The following is a 26,445-nucleotide window of genomic DNA, read 5'->3' as shown; positions in this document are numbered from 1 at the left end:
TTAATAATTTATAACTTGCTATAAATATTCCTTGTTGCAATACTAAAATATACTAGTGCTTTAAAAGTGGTATTATAGTTATAACTTTTGTATCTTTTCCATAGCTGGCTTCTGGAATTATTTGTACCTTGAACTTCTAAGTAACATGTATATTATCTGGATGATGGTGTTTCCATAGTTTTAGGGTTTGATGGTCCATAATCATGTATTTTTGTATTTCCATTAATACAAACTGGGCAAAAATTTTTATAGTAATATACTATCACCATGCAATAATTCTATTCATCATGAAGTTAATTTTTTTCACCAAATGTAACTTTGGCAGGGAAAATATCTGGCTTACAAATGGAAATTGTCAGGAAAGTAGAATATATTTTATGAATAGCTCAAGCTTAACTTTGCTGAAATTTATCTCTGCTTATATTATTAGTATCATTTAATGTTGTTTCAAGGTTTATCAATATTCATCCAGTATACTTTTATACTTTCACTGAAGTATGTGTTGCATTATATTGAAAAATATACTAGGATCAGGTTTTGGGTGGAATCTACCTGATTTAAAGGTTGAGTTCATAAATTATGTTATGTTATATGGGGGACACTATGATATGTATCTATAGGATGAGAAGATGTATACCTCTTCAGTCAAAATACAATGACATAGGAAGGAAATTAATATATTTGATTATTTAAGGGAAAATTAAACAGGATATTACAGTCACTTAATTACATGTATCAAAACAAAATTAAACCACAATAAAGACTATTTGTGATGTTAATAACAATTTGTACAACCATTAAAAGATATGTGATTTAATGAAGCCTGATTTTGGCATTGTATTAGTCAGGGTCCTCCAGAGAAACAGAACTTATAAGATATATAGGATGAATATACATCGGAAGGTATTTATTTTGAGGAATTGATTGGCTCACACGATATGGCAGCTGAGAAGTTCCACAGTCTGCTGTCTGCAAGCTGGAGACTCTGGAAAGCTGGTAGTATAATCCAGTCTGAGTCCAAAGGCCTGAGAACCAGGGGAGCCGATGGTGTGAACCCCAGTCTGAGAGCAGAAAGAGGTGAGATGACGCACCTGAGCAGTGAGGCTGGGGTTGGGTGGGGGAGGGGAGAATGCCTCCTTCCTCTGTCTTCCCTCAGTGGATTGGATGATGCCTCCTCATGTTGGCTAAGTGATCTACTTTACAGAGTCCACTGATTCAAATGCTGATTTGATCTGTAAGCACCTTCATGGAAACAATGTTGAATCTGGGCACCCTGTGGCCAGTCAAGGTGACACGTAAAATTAACCATCACAGGTATTCAATATGCAGTTATAATAATATCGTTAACACCAGCGTTTGTCAATTGCCTCCCAGGTGAAAAGCACTGAAGAAGATGGCATTAAATGTTTGGTAACTTATAAAAGTTATTTGCAATACCAGAAATAACAGTTATTCACTAAAATATTTTCATATGCAGTTCTATGTTTCATATGCAGTTTAAATGTGGATTAGAAAGGTTTTGATGTGAAGCGTGGATTTCAGGTGCAACTACAGATCAGTAGCAATATGAAAAGCATTTTCATACTGGAAACAAATCTAATTTTTTAAGAAAATATTGAGGATTCATAAGTCTGAGAACATATGTTAAGTGTGACAGTTATAATGAAATATGCCAATTTTGCTTTTCTTCTTTTTTTCTGAATTTTATTTTATTTTTTATACAGCAGGTTCTTATTACTTACCTATTTTATACATATTAGTGTATATATGTCAATCCCAATCTCCCAATTCATCCCGCCACCCCACCACCACTGCTTTCCCCCCCTTGGTGTCCATACATTTGTTCTCTACATCTGTGTCTCTATTTCTGCCTTGCAAATCGGTTCATCTGCACCATTTTTCTAGATTCCACATATATGTGTTAATATATGATATTTGTTTTTCTCTTTCTGACTTAGTTTACTCTGTATGAAATCTCTATGTCCATCCACGTCTCTACAAATGACCCAATTTCGTTCCTTTTTATGGCCGAGTAATATTCCATTGTATATATGTACCACATCTTCTTTATCCATTCATCTGTCAATGGACATTTAGGTTGCTTCCATGACCTGGCTATTGTAAATAGTGCTGCAATGAACATTGGGGCGCATGTGTCTTTTTTTTTTTTAATTTTTAATTAATTAATTAATTTATTATTTTTGGCTGTGTTGGGCCTTTGTTTCTGTGCGAGGGCTTTCTCTAGTTGCGGCAAGCGGGGGCCACTCTTCATCGTGGTGCACGGGCCTCTCACTATCGTGGCCTCTCTTGTTGCGGAGCACAGGCTGCAGACGCGCAGGCTCAGTAGTTGTGGCTCACGGGCGTAGTTGCTCCGCGGCATGTGGGATCTTCCCAGACCAGGGTTCGAACCTGTGTCCCCTGCATTAGCAGGCAGATTCTCAACCACTGCACTACCAGGGAAGCCCCCGCATGTGTCTTTTTGAAGTATGGTTTTCTCTGGGTATATGCCCAGGAGTGGGATTGCTGGATCATATGGTAATTCTGTTTTTAGTTTTTTAAGGAATGTCCATGCTGTTCTCCATAGTGGCCATATCAATTTACATTATCAATTTTGCTTTTCTAATTGTTGAGCAGGTATTTGATCTGACCAAATAATTTCATTGTGGTAGTTTGTAGATCAGGAAGTTACTGACTATTCTTTTTTATGATGTTACCTGCCCTTCTGTAGAAGAGAGGAAACTCTTGCATTACTGTCTCATAAAATTGGAATTTGGGGGGTGTATCATGGGAGGACTTCTTTTCATCAATCAGTTATCCTGGTTTTCCTCCTAAACCCAGGTGAGAAATCAAGTTGTCTAATATCCTTGTAGTTCCTCCTTTTCCTGACCCCTATTCATTCCTAGGAATCTTAAAGGGAAATAACTGCCATGTTTCCTCTCATCCACTCCCACATACACAGGGAAAATGGGATTCTCTTGTCTACTCATATATCTAGATAATTTTCAATCCAGATTATTTAATTTATGTAAGACACTTAGGAACTAGGACTTATATAATGTGAATCCCACACAACAGATGAAGATAAATACCACTAATCATAAAGTAGAGACCATTGATTCTATAATAAATAGACACTCATCCACTAACTAGATTCAGTCTTAGCAAAGTTATTGTCCTGCTTTGGGATTCAATTTTCCCACCCTTAGGTTAAGGTTAGATATCTTCTATGAGACTTCCAGCTCTATTAGTCTAAAGTCCTTCCTCCTTCCCTCCCTCCCTTTCTTCCCTCCTTTCTTCCTTCTTTTTTCCTCCTTTATCCCTTCCTTCTCCTCTTCCTCCTTTCCAGTTCCTCTTCTTTCTCTCTCTCTCTCTCTCTTTTGGGGGGGGGGTGTATTATCTGAATTCTCTTTCTCCTGCTTCTGAAAGATTTTCTTTCTGACCGTCTTTACATTCTATATACATTTTGTAATTTCGTCCATTTTCATGGCTTTAACTATTGGCTCTATGCAGGTAATTCTAGTCATTAACTTTCTCTTTATTTCTAATCCACCATTTAGAACCATCTTTTAGAATTACCTCCAAATCCAAGTTCTAAATTAGAATTCACCTCCTACTCTGAGGAGCAGATAAACCCAAACAGTAAACTTATTCTATGGTCTAACTTCCACATATTGGTTATTGGATCTTTATTCGCCCTGCTTGACAGATTCAAAACTGCTAACAGCTTTATTTCTTCTTCTTTTTTTAATCTCTTATAGTGAATCAACCAGTAGCCAAATCCCATTCATTCTACTTATAAAAGAGCTTTCCCTTTCTCTTCTTTTCAGATTTCGTGGGTTCTTATTAGGTTTATTCTAGTATTTTCTTGTTTTACCTATGGGAAATGTCTCCTTGTTGGCCAGATCTTTCTAAAATGAGGCTCTGATAATCCTGTTCCTTGGCTTGCTAATTGTAAATACATTGCCATAGTCTACAAAATGAAGTCCAAACTTCATGAACCTTGTAATTAAGCCCCCTCCCAAACCCTTATGATCTGGCCCAACCTACTTTTCTATCATGGGATTAAAGCTAAAATCATGGATTTCATCTGCATCTGGAAAAGTTAGCCTCATTCTAATTTGTGGTAACAGATTTTACCCCTAACACCAGCCAGTTCTTTGGCAAACCATTTCCAAGAGTCATAGGGAACCGGGCAAGAGAAAATTAATGAACTCACATTTGTTGTTAGAACTAGAAAAATTGCCAATAGTATGTTCCCTCCAAATAGTTTAAAAGTAGCTTTTAATATAATGGAGCACAACATATTTGACCCGAAACCATTCTGTTTCTTATTTTTATCTGTTATTTATTGTTATTGTTGTTGTTGTTTTCCACCATGCTTGCAGAGTCATATCTTATGTAATTTCTTTTAACCAGCTCTCATTTTAACACCAAGCATCCTAGATATGGCCTGGTTCGGTCACCTGATGCATACACAGTGATGTAGAGTCCACCTTTGCCTCATCCTCTGAAACAGATTGCTTAATAAACACTCACAGTATCTCCACATTCACTGCTTTTCAAGTTATAGTATTTTAAACATTTTTGCTTTTCAATTTCATTATTATTAATAAACATTTTAAAAGATCATTGCAAACTAAATGGAAGCTCTGCTGATGGATGTCAAATGAAAATGAACAGTTTTAAGTTGTTTCTTACAAAGCTTTTTGGGGTTATTAGCTAAAAGCTTTGAATATGTGAAGATTTAAATAAGACTGAGTGAACAGACAGAGGGAGGCTGTAAACAGAAGTTTACACTTTATATGTAGTGCCACGATTACAGTGAGAATGGAGAAACTCAGCTAAGTGAAAAGGAGTTGTTGAAACAAATACTTGAGCAGAGTGGGAGAAGCGCTATGGGTTAGGAGCAACTAAGAGAGTTATTTCAAGGTGAGATGGGAATTTGAAAATCAGTGAGAAGCCAGAGATGGAACTTAAAGCAGACACAGATAAGCATTAGGGAGGAAAACTATTTTTTTCCAAGACACTTCAGACTGATTGCAGGGGAGAATGGTAGAGACCAGGGGGGAGAATAAGGAGGAAATTGCAGTATAAGTCAAAGATGAAAAATTGTCAAAGTAAGTGTGAAGGATTTTTTCAATAGCAAGAAGGTGCTAGTATTGAAATGGTCCACCCCAATTGGCTCGCTCAGGGGAGCTAAGGTGACAGGCTAATGTGCTGGTAACAGATGGTTTTCCATTCCCTTTCAATAAAGCATGAAGTGGAGCTCCCTGATAGCAAGTCAACACATATAAGGGCTCTGAAATTTATTTGTATGTATTGGAATCTGCTCTATATGCTTGTACCTTTGGATACAATTAAAGATGACTTATAAGTCTATGGCTTGTACATTTTCTTTTATCCTTGTAAAACAAATTGCAAAGATGATAATGGGAATAAAAATAATGTGAGGCTGGTACTTTCAGCTATCTTTCTGCCTTCCTAGGAAATATGTGCAATAGCAGATATGGTCTTAGGTCCAACATGGGATCGACAGGGTGAGATAAGATTTTCCTTAACTGGCAACTGCAAACTGGTTTTATTTTCTCAAGTTTAAAGGAGAGAAAACTGAGATTTGTAGAAGTTCCATAACTTGTCTAGAACTCTATGGCTCATAACATGGGATCATAATTGCCATCCCTTTCCCTTTTACTCTTCTCCTTTATTTCAAAATCTCCTGTAGTGTCGCCAAACAGTGTTACTCTTGACATTTCCGCCATCAACTTATACCATCTTCCCTTGGCTCTTGTTACTAGGAGTTGTTGACAGTGAAGATACTTTCCACCTTTGTAATGAATATTTTAGCAACTTGTTAATATATTTACACTCCACTATCACTATTTTTCCACTTCAGTGATTGGAAATTCACTCTGAGCTTTTTAATACCTTGACCTTATACATCCGTAACTTCTCACTTTCAGTAATTTGCTGAGTTCTGTTGATTTTTTTTCAAAACAAACCTTATTTTTTTAGAGCAGTTTTAGGTTTACATCAAAATCGAGTAGACGGTACCAAGATTTCCCACACAGCCCCTGCCCCAGCACGTGCAGAGCCTCTCCTGTTACTAGTATCCTCCACCACAGTGATGATACATTGGCTACAACTGATGAACCTGCACTGACACATCATTATCGCCCCAAATCCACAGTTTAACATTCATTCTTGGTGTTGTACATTTTACGGGTTTGGACAAATATATAGTGACATGTATCTACCAATAGAGTATCATACAGAGTAGTTTTCACTGCCCTAAAAATCCTCTCTGTGTTTCTCCATTCATCCCCCCCACCCATACCCACCCCTGGTAACCATTGATCTTTTTACTGACTCCATAGTTTTGCCTTTTCCAGAATGTCATATAGTTGGAATCATACAGTATCCTTTTCAGGGTGACTTCTTTCACTTAGTAATGGGCATTTAAATTTTCTTTATGTCTATTCACAGTTTGATAGTTTGTTTCTTTTTAGCACTGGAAATGTTCTGTTGTCTTGATGGACCACAGTTTCTTTATCCATTTACTTACTGAAGGACAGCTTGATTGCTTCCAAGTTTTGGCAATCATAAATAAAGCTGCTATAAACATCTGTGTGCAGGTTTTTGTGTGGACATAAATTTTTAACTCCGTTAGGTAAATACCAAGGAGTGTGATTGCTGGATGATATGATAAAAGTTTTTTTTTTTTTTTTTTTTTGATTTTGTAAGAAGCTGCCAAACTGTCTTCCAAAGGGGCTGTACTCTTTTGCATTCCCAACAGCAATGAATGAGAGTTTCTGTTACTCCACATCCTCGCCAGCATTTGGTGTTGTCAGTGTTCTGGATTTAGCCCTGCTGATTCTTCTTCTCTTCTCTCTGTACATGATTCATGAATCTTTCTCTTCATGGACACTGTCACTACTGTACTTCAGAATAAAATTCTCTTTCCTGAGAACTTCAGGATCTATTAACAGTTTACCTCCCTTTAATAGGTGTCTCTCTCTAGTCCAACTTCTACAGGGCTGTCAGATTCATTGCTAAATATCAGCTCGGGAATTTTGCTTTCCTATTCAACAGCCATCAGAGGTTTTATCTAATAAATAAAACTTCTTAGCTTATCATTTTAAACCCTCCAAGATCTGACTCCAACCTACTCTTCAAACATAATTTCCTTTTACTACTACCCTTCATGTTCCCTTCTTTCCAGGCGAACCAAATTTTTATCCATTTTTGATGTCAGCCTGATTTTTCTTGCACTTGTCTCTCTCAAGATTTTCCCTCTGCCTTCCACCATTATTCTTTGTTCAGAAAACATTTTATATCTAATCAGTCTCCAAGCTACTATCTCTCCCTCCTGTCTACCTCTATATCTGCTGCTTCTTTCACCACTTCTTCTGCTGACTTTGGGCCCCAGCATTTCTCTAGTGTTCTACTGGAGGACCTTTCGTCTCCCTCCCTGCAAACTGCTGTTATGATGATTTTTCTCTTGTGGAAATCGTTAAGCAACCATTTTCCACCTTGGAAGCTTTTGCCTGCTTTCCATTTGCTTAAGCAAGTTCTTCAGCTTGATATCCAAGACATATTAAGGCATTTTTTAAGAATTGAGATATAATTGATCTATAACATTATATTAGTTTCAGATGTACAACATAATGATTAGATGTTTGTATATATTGTGAAATGATTACCACAATGTCTGATTAACATCCTTCACCATATATATCATGGCATTTTTTATGTCTTACCTTTTGCTATACTGCTTTCTTTCACTATGTACATTTTGTTCTATGAAACATGTTAAATTGTTTACACCTCTTTGCCTTTCTACTCTCTCCTGGAAATTTCCTGCTTTGTCTACCTGACAAACCCCTAGTTTATCTTTTAATCTGCCATTTAGACATTACCTACTGAAGCTCTTCCCTAAGCACCCCAAACAGAGTTAATCTGTTCATTTTCTACATGTTACAGTGTTACTTCTTTTTCTTTTTTTATTGAAGTATAGTTGACTTATTATATTAGTTTCAGGTGTACAATATAATGATTCAATTTTTTTTTAAGTACATTTTTTTAAATTAATTAATTAATTAATTTATTTTTGGCTGTGTTGGGTCTTCACTTCTGTGCGAGGGCTTTCTCTAGTTGTGGCAAGCGGGGGCCACACTTCATCGCGGTGCGCGGGCCTCTCACTATCGCGGCCTCTCTTGTTGCAGAGCACAGGCCCCAGACGCGCAGGCTCAGCAGTTGTGGCTCACGGGCCCAGTCGCTCCGCGGCACGTGGGATCCTCCCAGACCAGGGCTCGAACCCGTGTCCCCTGCATTGGCAGGCAGACTCTCAACCACTGCGCCACCAGGGAAGCCCCATGATTCAATATTTTTATATACACCATGAAAAGTTATTATAATATTATTGACCATATTCCCTGTGCTCTACATTACATCCCTGTGACCTATATTTTATAACTGATGGTTTGTACCTCTGAATCTCCTCCATCTAATCTGCCCATTCCCCCCCCTCTGCCCCACCTGCCTCCCCTCTGGCGGCCACTAGCTTGTTCTCTATATCTGAGTCTGTTCCTATTTAGTTATATTTGTTTATTTGTTTTTTCTTATATTTCACATATAAGTGAAAACATAGTATTTCTCTTTCTCTGTCTGACTTATTTCACTTAGCATAATACCCTCCAGGTCCATCCATGTTGTTGCAGGTGGCAAGATTTCATTCTTTTTTTAATGGCTGTGTAATATTCCATTGTATATACAGTTGATACTTGAACAATTTGGGTTTGAACAGGTTCACTTATATGTGGATTTTTTTTTGATAAATATATACTACAGTACCACACTATCTGCAGTTGGTTGAATTCATGGATGTGGATCTGTGGATACGCAGAGTGAACTATAAAGTTATATGTGGATTTTTGATTGTATGGGGTTGGTGCCCCTAACTCCCACATTGTTCAAGGGTCAACTCTATATACCATATCTTATTTAGCCATTCATCAATTGATGGACACTTACTTAGGTTGCTTCCATATCTTGGCAATTGTAAATATTTGTGTATTTAATAATCTTAATTCTTCTAATCCATGAACACACGATATCTTTCCATTTATTTGTGTTGTCTTCAATTTCTTTCATCAATGTCTTATAGTTTTCAGAGTACAGGTGGTTCACCTTTTTGGTGAAATTTTTTCCTGGGTATTTTATTCTTTTTAATGCCATTGTAAATGGGATTTTTTTACTGATTTCTCTTTATGATAGTTCATTATAAGTGTATAAGAATACAACAAATTTCTGTATATTTATTTTATATCCTGTGACTTTACTGAATTCGTTTATTAGTTCTGGTAGTTTTTTGGTGGAGTCTTTAGGGTTTGCTATATATATTATCATGTCATCTGCAAATAGTGATAGTTTTACTTCTCTTCCAATTTGAATGCCTTTTATTTCTTTTTGTTGTTTGTCTCTGTCACTAGGACTTCCAATATTTTTTAAAATAAAAGTGAGAAGAGTGAGCATCCTTGTCTTGTTGCTGATCTTAGAGGAAAATCTTTTAGCTTTTCACTGTTGAGTATGATGTTAGCTGTGTGTTTCTCATAAATGGCCTTTATTATGTTGAAGCTTGTTCCCTGTATGCCAACTTTGTTGAATGTTTTTATAATGAATGGATGTTGAATTTTGTCAAATGCTTTTTCTGTATCTATTGAGATTATCATGTGATTTTTTTATCCTTCCTTTTGTTAATATGGTGTATCACATTAATTGATTTGTGGGTATTGAACCATCCTTGCATCCCTGCAATAAATCCCACTTGATCATGATCTATGATCCTTTTATATTGTTGAATTCAGTTTGTTAATATTTTTTGAGGATTTTTGCCTCTATGTTTATCAGGGATATTAGCCTGTAATTTTCTTTTTTTGTAATATCTCTGGCTGGTCTTGGTATCAGGGTAATGCTGACCTTGTAGAATGAGTTTGGATGTATTCCTTCCTCTTTAGTTTTTCAGAATAATTTGAGAAGAATAGGTATTAACTCTTCTTTAAATGTTTAGTAGAATTCCCCTATGAAGCTATCTGGTTCTGGACTTTTGTTTGTTGGAAGTTTTTTGATTGCTGATTTAATTTAATTAATATTATTGGGTCTGTACAGATTTTCTGTTTCTTCCAGATTCAGTCTTGGAAGATTGTATGTATCTAGGAATTTATCCATTTCTTCTACATTGTCCAAATTTTGGCTTATAATAAATCCCCCTTTTTTTTTTTTGATGAGTCTAGCCAAGGGTTTATCAATTTCATTTATATTTTCAAAAAAACAGCTCTTAGTTTCATTGATCTTTTCTTCCTCTTTTTTTTTGGTTCTCTATTTCATTTATTTCTACTCTGATCTTTACTATTTCCTTCCTTCTACTAACTTTGGTCTTTGTTTGTTCTTCTTTTACTAGTGCTTTTAGGTGTCAAGTTAGATTGCTTCTTTGACATTTTTCTTGTTTCCTGAGATAGGCTTGTATCACTATAAATCCCTCTTAGGACTGCTTTTGCCACATCCCATAGATTTTGGAAAGTTGTATCTTTATTTTAATTAGTCTCAAGGTATTTTTTGATTTCTTCATTGACACATTGGTTTTATAGTAGCATGTTGTTTACTCTCCATGTGTTGGTGTTTTTTCCTGTTTTCTCCCCGTAACTGATATCTAGTTTCATATCTTTGTGGTCAGAAAAGATGCTTGATATGAGTTCAATCTTCTTCAATTAATTGAGACTTATTTTGTGGCCTAGCATGTGATCTATCCTAGGGAATGTTCCATATGCACTTGAAAAGAATATGTATTCTGCTGTTTTGGGATGGAATGTCCTGTAGATATCTGTTAAGTCCATCTAGTCTAATGTGTCATTTAAGGCCAATGTTTCTGTACTGATTTTCTGCCCAGATTATATGTCCATTGCTGCAGGTAGGGTATTAAAGTCCCCTACTTTTGTATCACTGTCATTTTCTCCCTTTATGTTTGTTAATATTTTCTTTATGTATATAGGTATGCCTATGTTAGGTTCATACATGTTAAAGAATTCTTCTTGGATTGACTCTTTCATCATTATGTAATGTCCTATTTTGTCTTCTTTTATAGACTTTGTTTTCAAGTCTATTTTGTCTGATATGAGTATTGCTACCAAAGCTTTCTTTTTGTTTCCATTTGCATGGAATACCTTTTTCCATCCTCTCACTTTCAGTCTGTGTGTGTCTTCAGCATTGAAGTGAATATCTTGTAAGCAGTATATGGATGGGTCTTGTTATTTTTATTCATTTAACCACCTTATGTCTTTTGATTAGGGCATTTAGTCCATTTATATTTAAAGTGATTATTGATAGGTATGTACTTATTGCCATTTTGTTCATTCTTTTCTGGAGGTATTTGTAGTTTTTCTCTGTCCTTTTCTTCTTTTAGTCTCTGCCCTTGTGGTTTGATGATTTTCTTTAGTATTACTTTTGGGTTCCTTTGCCTTTGTATTTTTGGGTATCTATTGTAGGTTTTTGGTTTTTGGTTACCATGAGGTTCATATATATAAATATATATATATATTATATATATAACATTTGTTTTACATTTTCAAATTCTTTGTTAAAATTCTCACTATGTTCTTATAGCCTTCTCCTGAGTTCAGTGAGCTTTTTTAGGACTGGTACTTTGAACATTCTATCAAGTAAATTACTTATCTCCATTTCATTAAAGTTTGCTTTCTGTTGTTTGTCTCTATAAATTAGGTGAAGCAATTACTTCTCCTGCTCTTGAAGGTATGTCCTTGTCTGGGAGTATCCCTATACTGACTGTGTGTGCCCAGTGGCTTTGGCAGGAGGACTGGAGCCGAAGTGAGCAGGGGGCAGGGCCTTTTCCAGGGTTCTCTGGGGCTGTCACATTGTCAGGGTGGGCTGGAGCCTGGTGTGGGCCAGGCCTTTTCTTTAAGGTGCATTTTGATGTTTGTTTTTTCTTTCCTTCTAAATTGTCAGCTCTCTTGGGGAAAATTCAGTTTCTAATCTTTTATGTCCTGTAGCATCTAATACATGTTTTTTGCAAATATTGGAACAAAATAATTATGGTTTAAATAAATGAGTTGATGCATAATTCCTGTAATTCTCATTAATGGAAAATTTTAAAAAATTTAGAACTTTAAGGGAATTTTGGAATAATTTATTCTAAGTTCTTCATTTTACATATAAGAGAATCAAGTTTTAAAAAGTTCTGCCACTGTTTTCAAGATCTCAGCAATTAAGAAGGAAAAATTAGGACAGGAACCAAAGTCTCCTGATTCTCAGGCAATGCTTTTATGTATTTTTAATTATATGACTATGCATTTTTAAATGTATAAGTTATCTTGTGAATCTTTTTTGATGCTTTACATGGTAATGTGTCCAATTAATTACTTAATTTTCAATGATAATTACATATGAAGATCTTTACTAGATAAGTAGTATTAAAAAATAAAATTTTCAATTCTATAAATAATTTTTAAAAAAGAGACCATAAGTAACACCCTTATGGTCAAATCAAAAAAGATTGAGAAATCAAACCAGATTGAGGAAAAAGATATACAACTATTACAAAATGAGATCTTATATAAAAATATTTATTGCCATTTCTAAGAAAGCATTTTAAGAAGAAAACTACCCTTAGAACTCATATAGAAATGGACCACATATTCAGTAGCAAATTGTTTTATTAAAAAAATTAGTAAAAGTAAGTAATTAGTCATACATATGGATATAAACCATAAATAATGTCTACTTTGATTAAATAGTTTTATTTATACAAGCAGGCTAGTTTATTAATGTAGTTCTCTGATTTTGCATATATGTTTTTATTTGTGTATTTTGCACTTGCATACATGCAAACTGTATAAATGTGTATAGCATCAATTTATTATGGCTGCCATTTTATACAGATAATTTGATTCCCTTTATTTTAAAAATTAACAAACATTGTATGTCTTAAAGGTTATTAGTGTGGTATAAGTAAGAATATGTCATTGTTTTGGACTCTAGTGAACATTACATCCTCAGAAAGGCTGGAGCATGGTTTCTAACTGTCTTTAATATTTTCTATTTAAAAGGTAAACAAGATTTGCGGCCGTCCAATCAGAACACCCACACAAAGCCCCCATTGTTCTTTTGATGGGAGCAAAGAGAAGCATGGAATGAAGATCTTTATAAGAAATGGGGAAGAGACACTTGCCAACAGAAGAAAGTAAGACATTTGTTTTACAACCAGAAAGAGAAAAGAAAGTAAGCTATTAATTTTACAACAGAATAGAATGTATTCTATTCTGTAGAGGTTGAATTAAGAATTACGTAGAACAAAATACACTCTTGAAGAAACAAAAGATCAACATTAATTACCTTTAAAATTCAGTGCTTCCTCCTATTCTGTTAATTAGGAAGATAGGTTCAACTCAGGAGACCAAAAAACCTTTCTATGATAAGGGAACATTTTTTATGATACAATATGGCAGGCCTTACATACATATGGTCATTGTGCACTTCAAATGCGGCTAGTGTACAATGTTGTACAGAAGTCTATAACACTTAGTCATCTTGCTTAACTGAAACTATGCCCGTTGAAGAGTAAATCCCCATTTCCCCCTCCCTGTAGTCAACAATATTGCATTGTACACTTCAGAATTTATTAAGAGGGTAGATCTCATGGTAAGTGTTCTTACCACAATAAAATAAAAATTTTAAAAAATGTAGCTAGTGTGACTGAGGATTGAATTTTTAACGTTACATAATTTTAATTAGTTTTAGTCAAAATTTTACATGTAGCTAATAGCTACTATATTGGACAGAATGCAACACAGAAAGAGTATTCATGTAAATGATGTGATAAGTATTAGTGAATGTTAAGTACCTGTTAAAAAATATAAAGTGTCCATACCTCTTACCTGGAATGCTGAAAATTACAATCTGTCGATTCAAAATGATAAGCATTGAGTGGCTTACTTCTATAACTCACATTTCTACCACTGTGCCCATGATTAATTGTTAAATTAAAGCCTTCATTAGTGTCCAGTTGCTTGAGAATTGGTGATTAAACTAAAAACCTTTTAATACTGGAGGAAACTATTATTTATTTATTTTGGTATTCAGTTGACCAGTACAATGGCAAATACTAGATTCTCAGTAGGTATTTTTTAATTGACCTGAAATTCAGAATTCTGTGTTTGTTTATTAATTCAAATAATTATTTCTAAAAATACCTTATGGAGAATTCAGTATTTTACATACCTTTACTCTCTATAATGTAAAATCTGTTTCATTTTGAGATAGTGCTCTTAATTGCCCCATTCTCTCCTCAGTTGGGTTATTAGCACGGGATAAAGAACTGAGCTATTACTGGTTATGTGCTACAGCTGAAACAATTAGCACATTGTTTGCAAGTAAAATAGCTGTGTTTTTTTGTTTTTTTCAATTTAAACATCTATAGTGATCAGTAGTTATTTCTTGCATTTGAGAAATCAGTATGCCTTGGCTATGGTGGTTCTTATAATAAAACCCAGCTAAGGAAGATCTTAACTCCTAAAGATCATGTCAGTTTCACCACTAAAACAACCTAGTTGCTGGAAAACCAAAACAAAACCCGGTACTTAACATGGTTTATTCTCTTGCAAAACTAAGACCATGCAGGTGAAATGTTACAGAATGGCTCAGGAGCAATGAGGGGCTTATCTGAGTGGAAAGTTTTATGAGTATCTATCCTGGCCATTGAGTAGAACTCCATGTCACCAATCTTGCAAACTCATTATTTCTATGCCCTTGACTGGTCAGCCACCATTAACCATTTCCCATGAGTCAGGGTAGGCTCATCACCGGCCAATCTCATGCCACACAAAGTGAACAACCAGAGGTCCTGCACTTGAGCCAGCTTAAGCATTTCACTTTTACACATTTTTTATTGCCATTCCTGAATGGAACTTAATTTCTGTGGCAGTATATTTCCCCTTGATGCCTATATATTGTGCAGACCTATCCATAAAGTAGACCTGAATTTTATCTACCCTTTCCTATCGTGAAGTAGACTTTGTCATCCAAGCAGTGCAGAAGGCTGCAAATAAGAGTTTATTTGGGCTATTAGGAATTGCAATTCAGAAGAGAGATTTGGGTGAAACTGAAAGAGTGTTGGAGCAGAGGAAAGAGTCAGGGGCTTATAAAGATAAAAGCCACAAGGTTGTTAAAGTTGTCTGGCAAGAATTATGATTGACTCTGATACAAGAAAGGAAATATTTATTCTTAAGGGCTATTTTAAGGTAAGGGTTCAATAAGTAGATAGGCTGTCACAAGTTATTTGTGGTAAGTATCCGATAAGTATCATTGGGCAGGTGTTTTGAGTGCCTGCATTAAGACAATAAGTGGTCAAAGGTCAGATTCCATCCAGGTCCAGATGTACATAAGTCACACTTCCTCAGTGGACTCCCAGCTCTGTTTTAGAAAGCTCTCTTAGCAATACTATTTTGATTTTCCTTTTATAACCTGAATTTTATTTATCCTTCATCAACTTATCTTTCCCCATGAGGTCATAAATTTTGATTTAAGTAGGTGGGGCAATGTAGCAGGAATAGGTGCTTAGTGAGTCTGGGCTAATTTCCATGCATCTTACTTGTCCTTTTCCCACCTGCTTGAGCCTGATTTCCAATAGATCATGTCCACTTGATGTTATATTGCTTCTATACAAGCCCGATCTTATAGCCTGGCAGGTCAGATAGTACTTATTTCCTCATGGGCATCTCAGGTTGCAGAATCATTTGCTGGTTTATGGTCAAGTGTGCAGGTTCTGCCAGAGCCAAGTTGTAAACCAACCAGCTGACTGACCTACTGAATGACAGATGGACCAACCAACTGACCAACTAACTAACCAAACAAACAAAAATAGTGTTCAGTAAAAAAAAATGACTTTACTCTAAAACCCTTGGTGTCTATACTGTGATTCTTCTTATGGGGCTTTCTGGAGTCTCTGCAGAGCAGCTTTATTTGCCACCAGTGCTTCAGTCACCATTGAATAGATGAACTGGGTCATCTGGACGGAATGTCAGAGCACCTTGGTGCTACTTTATAAATGGGTTGTAGCAACATGGTATGTTGGAATATGTGTGTAATATGTTTTCTCTAAGATGCAAAGGGATCCCAAAAGCTCTGTGTGTCTTCCTGTGCTTTAGGTCATCTTAAGTTTAGAAATTTGTATTTTGCATGAGAAGAATAGCCCAATCAGATTCAGACTACTAGACATTTAGAAATCCTGCTGAATTGTCAAGCACTCAAAATGTCAATATTTTTCCCCACCAGAATCATTCACTTGTCTACTAAGTTATCTAGCATAATGTGATCAATATTTGATTATCAGCATGGTGTCCTGTAGGATGTCTAGATGATCATGGCTCTTGTCTGTCATGGAGTGGGAGAATTGCCTTGAGGTCTAACAGTGAAGGGTTTCTTGCCAGCTGAAAGTGAAATGTTTCTAATTGTCCATACTAATTGGTAAAGAGAGAAAAGCATTTGTCAAGTCATTAGCTGGATAGCAGGTGGCAGGACATGTATTGATTTGCTCTAGCAGACACCACATACAAAGGAGTATGTAATTGGAGTCACCCTCTGACTCAGGTTATGATAATCCAACCATTATCCATGTCCAACCCGTGTGCATAGACCGGCCAAACAAGTGAGGTCAATGGTGAAGTGTTAAGATCACCACCACTACAATTTTTGTGTCTGATGATGACCCTAAACTCAGCAATTCCCAAGGATATTGTGATAGTGTGATTTATAGTAAGAAATATGTATTTGTTCTTTGACACCATTCGTGGCAAAGACTCCTAAAACCCTTGGATTTTCCTAAGTGATGAGAGAAGAACGGTGTCTTTTGTTATGTTAATGAGGTGACTTTTGGGTCCCACCTAAGGATGGGGCTGGCTGCCTGGAGAGCCAAACATGTGATTAAAAGGCTGGAACTTTGAGTCCCACCTCCTAATCTCCAGTGAGGGGCGAGGGGCCACAGGTTGACTCAATCGACAGTGGCCATGAGTTAATCAATCCCACCTGTGTAATGAAGCCTCCATAAAACCCCCGATGGTTTGTAGAGCGTCCTGGTTGCTGAGCACGAGGAGGTGCCGGGCGAGTGGCGTGCCTGGAGAGGGCGTGGAAGCTGTGTGCTCCCTCCTCCGATGCCTTGCCCTGTGCAGCTCTTCCATCTGGCTGTTCTGGAGTTATATCCTTTTGTAACAAACTGTTGACCTAGTAAGTAAAACATTTCTCTGAGTTCTGTGAGCCGCTCTAGCAAATTAGTCAAACTCAAGGGGGGAGTGGGCAGTGGAAACGTGTGATTTATAGCCAACTGGTCAGAAGTACAAGTAACAACCTGGACTTGAGACTGGCACCTGAAGTGTGTGTGTGTGTTGGAGGGGGTGGGACACAGTCTTGTAGGACTGAACCATTAACCTGTGGAATCTGATGCTCTCTCTGGGTAGATAGTGTCAGAATTGAATTGGATTTTTAGATACGCTGCTGCTGTGGGAAAATTGCTTTTTGTTGGTATGGGAACCCTCACTTCCTCTCCACATACTGGAATTGGTACCAGAACCAAAACAGCTGTGATATTCTCTTGTTTTACTGTTTTTTGTGCAAGAGGTAGTTTTAGGGATTTCAGTTTGGCCCTCACTCCATGAGTTGAGGAACCGTTGTGGGGACTGTGCAAGGGATGTGTATGTCTCTTCCAAAGACATATTGAGAAGCGTGAAACAGACACACTTCTGTGGATTCACTGGGCCCCGTGTGAGACAGACTGAGCCAAAATTTTCATTTTCATTTTGTAACCGAAAGCGGGGTCGGGCTGCTCGCCACTCAAAAGTCAATAAAGAGGCCAGGTTGGTGGAAAGGAAAGCTTGCTTTATTTTGGATGCTGGCAACGGGGGGGGAGGGCGGAATCCTGTCCAAAGGTCGACTGCCCCCCCCACTGACAATCAGTGGGCAAGAGCTTTTGTAGACGGAGGGAGAGGGCTGCATGCAGAAACAACACAGTCAGCTCTGACAGTCATCTCGAAATTGGTCATGTGGTGGTCTGACCAGCGTCATCTTGATTGTTTTAAGTACAGTTAATCTTCAGTTCCAGGGTTGGTCTGTTCCCATTTCTTTGAGGCCAGTTCTCGGAATTATGGCAGCTTATGTCACGGCTACAGCCTGGTCATCATGTAGTTAACCTCTTCCACCTGGTGGGGCTGTCAATATCTACAAAACAGCTCACAGGATACCGCTCAGAATATGATCTATAGCCCATGAAAAGGAACTAAAGGTCCTTAACTATGCTTAATGACTAAACTATACTATTTAGTCTTTGTTGGACTGTTTTCCTTTGTTTCTGCATTTTCTCACTTCTCTGATTAAACTTATTCTTTGCCCAAAGTTTTTTCACAGACAAAAGCTGGACTGAGGACATGGGGGGCAGGGATCATAGGGTCCTGCTCCGTTTCAGTTTGACCTCTATGAGCCCCATTTAGACAGACAGAGTAGAATGGCATTTTGGGTCTTTAAGATTAAAGTTAACTGAGAGCTGGTCTCTATTCCTGGGAAGCAAAAGGGCCACAGGACCCTTAAGGAAAGATGGGAAGAAAGCTTTATGCTACATAATTGTTGGGCTTGTGCAGGGATCTTTCTCACGAGAACCCAGCCTTAGTATAGTGAAGGTACTCAGAAGCTGAGATTAGGAATTAGGTGAGAGACTGAGAATTCTTTTTGCGTCAAAAAAAGTGACATTTCTTTTTCTTGTACTTTATATTTTTGTTAATTCAGATCTCACTCTTATTTCATGGGTGAGCTATTTTCTTATCACTCTAATGAATTTATTAATTAATATAGTTTAATAATAGTTATATAAGTTAACTAATAAAAACTAATATAGTTTTAAAATTATTTCCTAAAAGTTTGTTTCTGTTTTCTCGTTTCCTTTTTTTCTGTTAGCTCAGTTTCCTACTAGATTCCTTTTTAAATTTAACTTAATCATTTGTAGGAGTTTCTTTCTTTTTCTTTTTTTTTTTTTAAACATCTTTATTGAAGTATAATTGCTTTACAATGGTGTGTTAGTTTCTGCTTTATAACAAAGTGAATCAGTTATACATATACATATGTTCCCATATATCTTCCCTCTTGCATCTCCCTCCCTCCCACCCTCCCTATCCCACCCCTCTAGGTGGTCACAAAGCACCGAGCTGATCTCCCTGTGCTATGCGGCTGCTTCCCACTATCTATTTTACATTTGGTAGTGTATATATGTCCATGACACTCTCTCACCCTGTCACATCTCACCGCTCCCCCTCCCCATATCCTCAAGTCCATTCTCTAGTAGGTCTGTGTCTTTATTCCCGTCTTGCCACTAGGTTCTTCATGACCTTTTTTTTTTTTTTTCCTTAGATTCCATATATATGTGTTAGCATACTGTATTTCTTTTTCTCTTTCTGACTTACTTCACTCTGTATGACAGACTCGAACTCCATCCACCTCATTACAAATACCTCCATTTCATTTCTTTTTATGGCTGAGTAATATTCCATTGTATATATGTGCCACATCTTCTTTATCCATTCATCCGATGATGGACACCTAGGTTGCTTCCATGTCCTGGCTATTATAAACAGAGCTGCAATGAATATTTTGGTACATGACTCTTTCTGAAATATGGTTTTCTCAGGGTATATGCCCAGTAGTGGGATTGCTGGGTCGTATGGTAGTTCTATTTTTAGTTTTTTAAGGAACCTCCATACTGTTCTCCATAGTGGCTGTATCAATTTACATTCCCACCAACAGTGCAAGAGTGTTCCCTTTTCTCCACACCCTCTCCAGCATTTATTGTTTCTAGATTTTTTGATGATGGCCATTCTGACCGGTATGAGATGATATCTCATTGTAGTTTTGACTTGCATTTCTCTAATGATTAATGATGTTGAGCATTCTTTCATGTGTCTGTTGGCAATCTGTATATCTTCTTTGGAGAAATGTCTATTTAGGTCTTCTGCCCATTTTTGGATTGGGTTGTTTGTTTTTTGTTATTGAACTGCATGAGCTGCTTGTAAATCTTGGAGATTAATCCTTTGTCAGTTGCTTCATTTGCAAATATTTTCTCCCATTCTGAGGGTTGTCTTTTGGTCGTGTTTATGGTTTCCTTTGCTGTGCAAAAGCTTTTAAGTTTCACTAGGTCCCATTTGTTTATTTGTGTTTTTATTTCCATTTCTCTAGGAGCTGGGTCAAAAAGGATCTTGCTGTGATTTATGTCATAGAGTGTTCTGCCTATGTTTTCCTCTAAGAGTTTGATAGTGTCTGGCCTTACACTTAGGTCTTTAATCCATTTTGAGTTTACTTTCGTGTATGGTGTCAGGGAGTGTTCTAATTTCATACTTTTACATGTACCTGTCCAATTTTCCCAGCACCACTTATTGAAGAGGCTGTCTTTTCTCCACTGTATATGCTTGCCTCCTTTATCAAAGGTAAGCCCACGCACATATGGTCACCTTATCTCTGGGCTTTCTATCCTGTTCCATTGATCTATATTTCTGTTTTTGTGCCAGTACCAAACTGTCTTGATTACTGTAGCTTTGTAATATAGTCTGAAGTCAGGGAGCCTGATTCCTCCAGCTCCATTTTTCGTTCTCAAGATTGCTTTGGCTATTCGGGGTCTTTTGTGTTTCCATACAAATTGTGAAATTTTTTGTTCTAGTTCTGTGAAAAATGCCATTGGTAGTTTGATAGGGATTGCATTGAATCTGTAGATTGCTTTGGGTAGCAGAGTCATTTTCACAGTGTTGATTCTACCAATCCAAGAACATGGTATATCTCTCCATCTATTTGTATCATCTTTAATTTCTTTCATCAGTGTCCTATAATTTTCTGCATACAGGTCTTTTGTCTCCTTAGGTAGGTTTATTCCTAGATATTTTATTCTTTTTGTTGCAGTGGTAAACGGGAGTGTTTTCTTAATTTCACTTTCAGATTTTTCATCATTAGTATATAGGAATGCAAGAGATTTCTGTGCATTAATTTTGTATCCTGCTACTTTACCAAATTCATTGATTAACTCTAGTAGTTTTCTGGTAGCATCTTTAGGATTCTCTATGTATAGTATCATGTCATCTGCAAACAGTGACAGCTTTACTTCTTCTTTTCCGATTTGGATTCCTTTTATTTCTTTTTCTTCTCTGATTGCTGTGGCTAACACTTCCAAAACTATGTTGAATAATAGTGGTGAGAGTGGGCAACCTTGTCTTGTTCCTGATCTTAGTGGAAATGGTTTCAGTTTTTCACCATTGAGGACAATGTTGGCTGTGGGTTTGTCATATATGGCCTTTATTATGTTGAGGAAAGTTCCCTCTATGCCTACTTTCTGCAGGGCTTTTATCATAAATGGGTGTTGAATTTTGTCAAAAGCTTTCTCTGCATCTATTGAGATGATCATATGGTTTTTCTCCTTCAATTTGTTAATATGATGTATCACGTTGATTGATTTGCGTATATTGAAGAATCCTTGCATTCCTGGAATAAACCCCACTTGATCATGGTGTATAATCCTTTTAATGTGCTGTTGGATTCTGTTTGCTAGTATTTTTGCATCTATGTTCATCAGTGATATTGGCCTGTAGTTTCCTTTCTTTGTGATATCTTTGTCTGGTTTTGGTATCAGGGTGATGGTGGCCTCGTAGAATGAGTTGGGGAGTGTTCCTCCCTCTGCAATATTTTGGAAGAGTTTGAGAAGGATAGGTGTTAGCTCTTCTCTAAATGTTTGATAGAATTCGCCTGTGAAGCCATCTGGTCCTGGGCTTTTGTGTGTTGGAAGATTTTTAATCACAGTTTCAATTTCAGTGCTTGTGATTGGTCTGTTCATATTTTCTATTTCTTCCTGGTTCAGTCTCGGCAGGTTGTGCATTTCTAAGAATCTGTCCATTTCTTCCAGGTTGTCCATTTTATTGGCATAGAGTTGCTTGTAGTAATCTCTCATGATCGTTTGTATTTCTGCAGTGTCAGTGGTTACTTCTCCTTTTTCATTTCTAATTCTATTGATTTGAGTCTTCTCACTTTTTCTCTTGATGAGTCTGGCTAATGGTTTATCAATTTTGTTTATCTTCTCAAAGAACCAGCTTTTAGTTTCATTGATTTTTGCTATTGTTTCCTTCATATCTTTTTCATTTATTTCTGATCTGATCTTTATGATTTCTTTCCTTCTGCTAGCTTTGGGGTTTTTTTGTTCTTCTTTCTCTAATTGCTTTAGGTGCAAGGTTAGGTTGTTTATTCGAGATGTTTCCTGTTTCTTGATGTAGGCTTGTATTGCTATAAACTTCCCTCTTAGAACTGCTTTTGCTGCATCCCATAGGTTTTGGGTCGTCGTGTCTCCATTGTCATTTGTTTCTAGGTATTTTTTGATTTCCCTTTTGATTTCTTCAGTGATCACTTCGTTATTAAGTAGTGTATTGTGTAGCCTCCTTGTGTTTGTATTTTTTACAGATCTTTTCCTGTAATTGATATCTAGTCTCATAGCGTTGTGGTCGGAAAAGATACTTGATACGATTTCAATTTTTTAAAATTTACCAAGGCTTGATTTGTGACCCAAGATATGATCTATCCTGGAGAATGTTCCATGAGCACTTGAGAAAAATGTGTATTCTGTTGTTTTTGGGTGGAATGTCCTATAAATATCAATTAAGTCCATCTTGTTTAATGTATCATTTAACGCTTGTGTTTCCTTATTTATTTTCATTTTGGATGATCTGTCCATTGGTGAAAGTGGGGTGTTAAAGTCCCCTACTATGATTGTGTTACTGTCGATTTCCCCTTTTATGGCTGTTAGTATTTGCCTTATGTATTGAGGTGCTCCTATGTTGGGTGCATAAATATTTACAATTGTTATACCTTCCTCTTGGATTGATCCCTTGATCATTATATAGTATCCTTCTTTGTCTCTTGTAATCGTCTTTATTTTAAGGTCTATTTTGTCTGATATGAGAATTGCTACTCCAGCTTTCTTTTGATTTCCATTTGCATGGAATATCTTTTTCCATCCCCTCACTTTCAGTCTGTATGTGTCTCTAGGTCTGAAGTGGGTCTCTTGTAGACAGCATATATATGGGTCTTGTTTTTGTATCCATTCAGCCAGTCTGTGTCTTTTGGTGGGAGCATTTAATCCATTTACATTTAAGGTAATTATCGATATGTATGTTCCTATTCCCATTTTCTTAAATGTTTTGTGTTTGTTATTGTAGGTGTTTTCCTTCTCTTGTGTTTCTTGCCTAGAGAAGTTCCTTTAGCATTTGTTGTAAAGCTGGTTTGGTGGTGCTGAACTCTCTCAGCTTTTGCTTGTCTGTAAAGGTTTTAATTTCTCCATCAAATCTGAATGAGATCCTTGCTGGGTAGAGTAATCTTGGTTGTAGGTTTTTCTCCTTCATCACTTTAAGTATATCCTGCCACTCCTTCTGGCTTGCAGAGTTTCTGCTGAAAGATCAGCTGTTAACCTTATGGGGATGCCCTTGTGTGTTATTTGTTGTTTTTCCCTTGCTGCTTTTAATATGTTTTCTTTATATTTAATTTTTGATAGTTTGATTAATATGTGTCTTGGTGTGTTTCTCCTTGGATTTATCCTGTATGGCACTCTCTGTGCTTCCAGGACTTGATTAACTATTTCCTTTCCCATATTAGGGAAGTTTTCAACTATAATCTCTTCAAATATTTTCTCAGTCCCTTTCTTTTTCTCTTCTTCTTCTGGGACCCCTATGATTCGAATGTTGGTGCGTTTAATGTTGTCCCAGAGGTCTCTGAGACTGTCCTCAGTTCTTTTCATTCTTTTTTCTTTATTCTGCTCTGCAGTAGTTATTTCCACCATTTTATCTTCCAGGTCACTTATCCGTTCTTCTGCCTCAGTTATTCTGCTATTGATCCCTTCTAGAGTATTTTTAATTTCATTTATTGTGTTTTTCATCGTTGCTTGGTTCCTCTTTAGTTCTTCTACGTCCTTGTTAAACATTTCTTGTATTTTCTCCATTCTATTTCCAAGATTTTGGATCATCTTTACTATCATTATTCTGAATTCTTTTTCAGGTAGACTGCCTATTTCCTCTTCATTTGTTAGGTCTGGTGTGTTTTGACCCTGCTCCTTCACCTGCTGTGTGTTTTTCTGTCTTCTCATTTTGCTTATCTTACTGTGTTTGGGGTCTCCTTTTCACAGGCTGCAGGTTCGTAGTTCCCGTTGTTTTTGGTATCTGTCCCCAGTGGCTAAGGTTGGTTCCGTGTGTTGTGTAGCCTTCCTGGTGGAGGGGACTAGTGCCTGTGTTCTGGTGGATGAGGCTGGATCTTGTCTTTCTGGTGGGCACGTCCACGTCCGGTGGTGTGTTTTGGGGTGTCTGTGACCTTATTATGATTTTAGGCAGCCTCTCTGCTAATGGATGGGGCTGTGTTCCTGTCTTGCTAGTTGTTTGGCATAGGGTGTCCAGCACTGTAGCTTGCTGGTCGTTGAGTGAAGCTGGGTCTTGATGTTGAGATGGAGATCTCTGAGAGATTTTCGCCGTTTGGTATTACGTGGAGCTGGGAGGTCTCTTGTGGACCAGTGTCCTGAAGTTGGCTCTCCCACCTCAGAGGCACAGCCCTGATGCCTGGCTGGAGCACCAAGAGCCTTTCATCCACACGGCTCAGAATAAAAGGGAGAAAAAATAGAAAGAAAGAAAGAGGATAAAATAAAATCAAATAAAGCTATTATAATAAAAAATAAAAAAAAATTTTTAAGAATAAATTTATTAAGAAAAAAATTTTTTTTTAATTTTTAAAAATAGATTTATTAATTTTTTATAATAAAAAATAAGAAAAAAATTATTAAGAAAAAAATTTATTAAGAAAAAAATTTTTAATTTTTTAAAAATAGAAAATAAGGAAAAAATTATTAAGAAAACATTTATTAGGGAAAAAAAATTTTTTTAAGTTAAAAAAAAAAAAAACAAAACGGACGGACGTAACCCTAGGACTAATGGTGAGAGCAAAGCTATACAGACAAAATCTCACCCAGAAGCATACACATATACTCTCACAAAAAAAGGAAAAGGCGAAAAATTAATATATCCTGCTCCCAAAGTCCACCTCCTAAATTTGGGATGATTCGTTGTCTATTCAGGTATTCAACAGATGCAGGCACATCAAGTTGTTTGTGAAGTTTTAATCCGCTGCTTCTGAGGCTGCTGGGAGAGAGTTCCCTTTCTCTTCTTTGTTCGTACAGCTCCCGGGGTTCAGCTTTGGATTTGGACCCGCCTCTGCATGTAGGTCGCCTGAGGGCGTCTGTTCCCCGCCCAGACAGAACGGGGTTAAAGGAGCAGCTGATTCGGGGGCTCCGGCTCAGTCAGGCCGGGGGGAGGGAGCGGTACGGAGGAGGCGGGGCGAGCCTGCGGCGGCAGAAGCCGGCGTGATGTTGCAGCAGCCTGAGGCGCGCCGTGCGCTCTCCTGGGGAAGTTGTCCCCGGATCACGGGAGCCTGGCCGTGGCGGGCTGCACTGGCTCCCGGGAGGGGCGGTGTGGAGAGTGACCTGAGCTCACCCACAGGCTTTTTGGTGGCGGCAGCAGCAGCAGCCTTAGCGTCTCATGCCCGTCTCTGGGGTCCGCGCTGATAGCCGCAGCTCGCGCCCGTCTCTGGAGTTCGTTTAAGTGGCGCTCTGAATCCTCTCTTCTTGCACGCCGCGAAACAAAGAGGCAAGAAAAAGTCTCTTGCCTCTTCAGCAGCTGCAGACTTTTTCTCGGGCTCCCTCCCGGCTAGTTGTGGTGCGCTAGCCCCTTCAGGCTGTGTTCAGGCAGCCAACCCCAGTCCTCTCCCTGCGATCCGACCGAAGCCCGCGCCTCAGCTCCCAGCCCCCGCCCGCCCCGGTGGGTGAGCAGACAAGCCTCTCGGGCTGGTGAGTGCTGCTCGGCGCCGAGCCTCTGTGCGGGAATCTCTCCATTTTTCCCTCTGCGTCCCTGTTGCTGTGGGATCCGCGCTGATAGCCGCGGCTCGCGCCCGTCTCTGGAGCTCGTTTAGGCGGTGCTCTGAATCCCCTCTCCTTGCGCGCCGCGAAACAGAGGCAAGAAAAAGTCTCTTGCCTCTTCGGCAGCTGCAGTCTTTTTCCCGGACTCCTTCCCGGCTAGCACCGAAGCCCGAGCCCCAGCTCCCAGCCCCCACCCGCCCCGGCGGCTGAGCAGACAAGCCTCTCCGGCTGGTGAGTGCTGGTCGGCACCGCTCCTCGGTGCGGGAATCTCTCCGCTTTGCCCTCCGCACCCCTGTGGCTGCGCTCTCCTCCGTGGGTCTGAAGCTTCCCCCCTCTGCTACCCGCAGTCTCTGCCCGCGAAGGGGCTTCCTAGTGTGTGGAAACCTTTCCTCCTTCACAGCTCCCTCCCACTGGTGCAGGTCCCGTCC

The 26,445-nt window shown here is 38.0% G+C and overlaps 1 protein-coding gene across 2 annotated transcripts in view; it reads left to right on the top strand.

Moving 5' to 3' along the window:
* The window catches only part of GPC5 (glypican 5), a 1,093,847-nt gene that overhangs the window by 285,132 nt on the left and 782,270 nt on the right, over positions 1-26,445 (top strand). For both annotated transcript variants that reach the window (XM_061170941.1, XM_061170940.1), the window contains exon 4: positions 13,116-13,249. In XM_061170941.1, coding sequence (XP_061026924.1) covers positions 13,116-13,249 — 134 coding nt within the window. The remainder of the gene's footprint in view (positions 1-13,115; positions 13,250-26,445) is intronic.

The sequence above is a fragment of the Eubalaena glacialis genome, chromosome 16 (genome assembly GCF_028564815.1).
Source record: "Eubalaena glacialis isolate mEubGla1 chromosome 16, mEubGla1.1.hap2.+ XY, whole genome shotgun sequence".
NCBI lineage: Eukaryota > Metazoa > Chordata > Mammalia > Artiodactyla > Balaenidae > Eubalaena > Eubalaena glacialis.
This window is presented reverse-complemented; position numbering and strand designations above follow the sequence as displayed.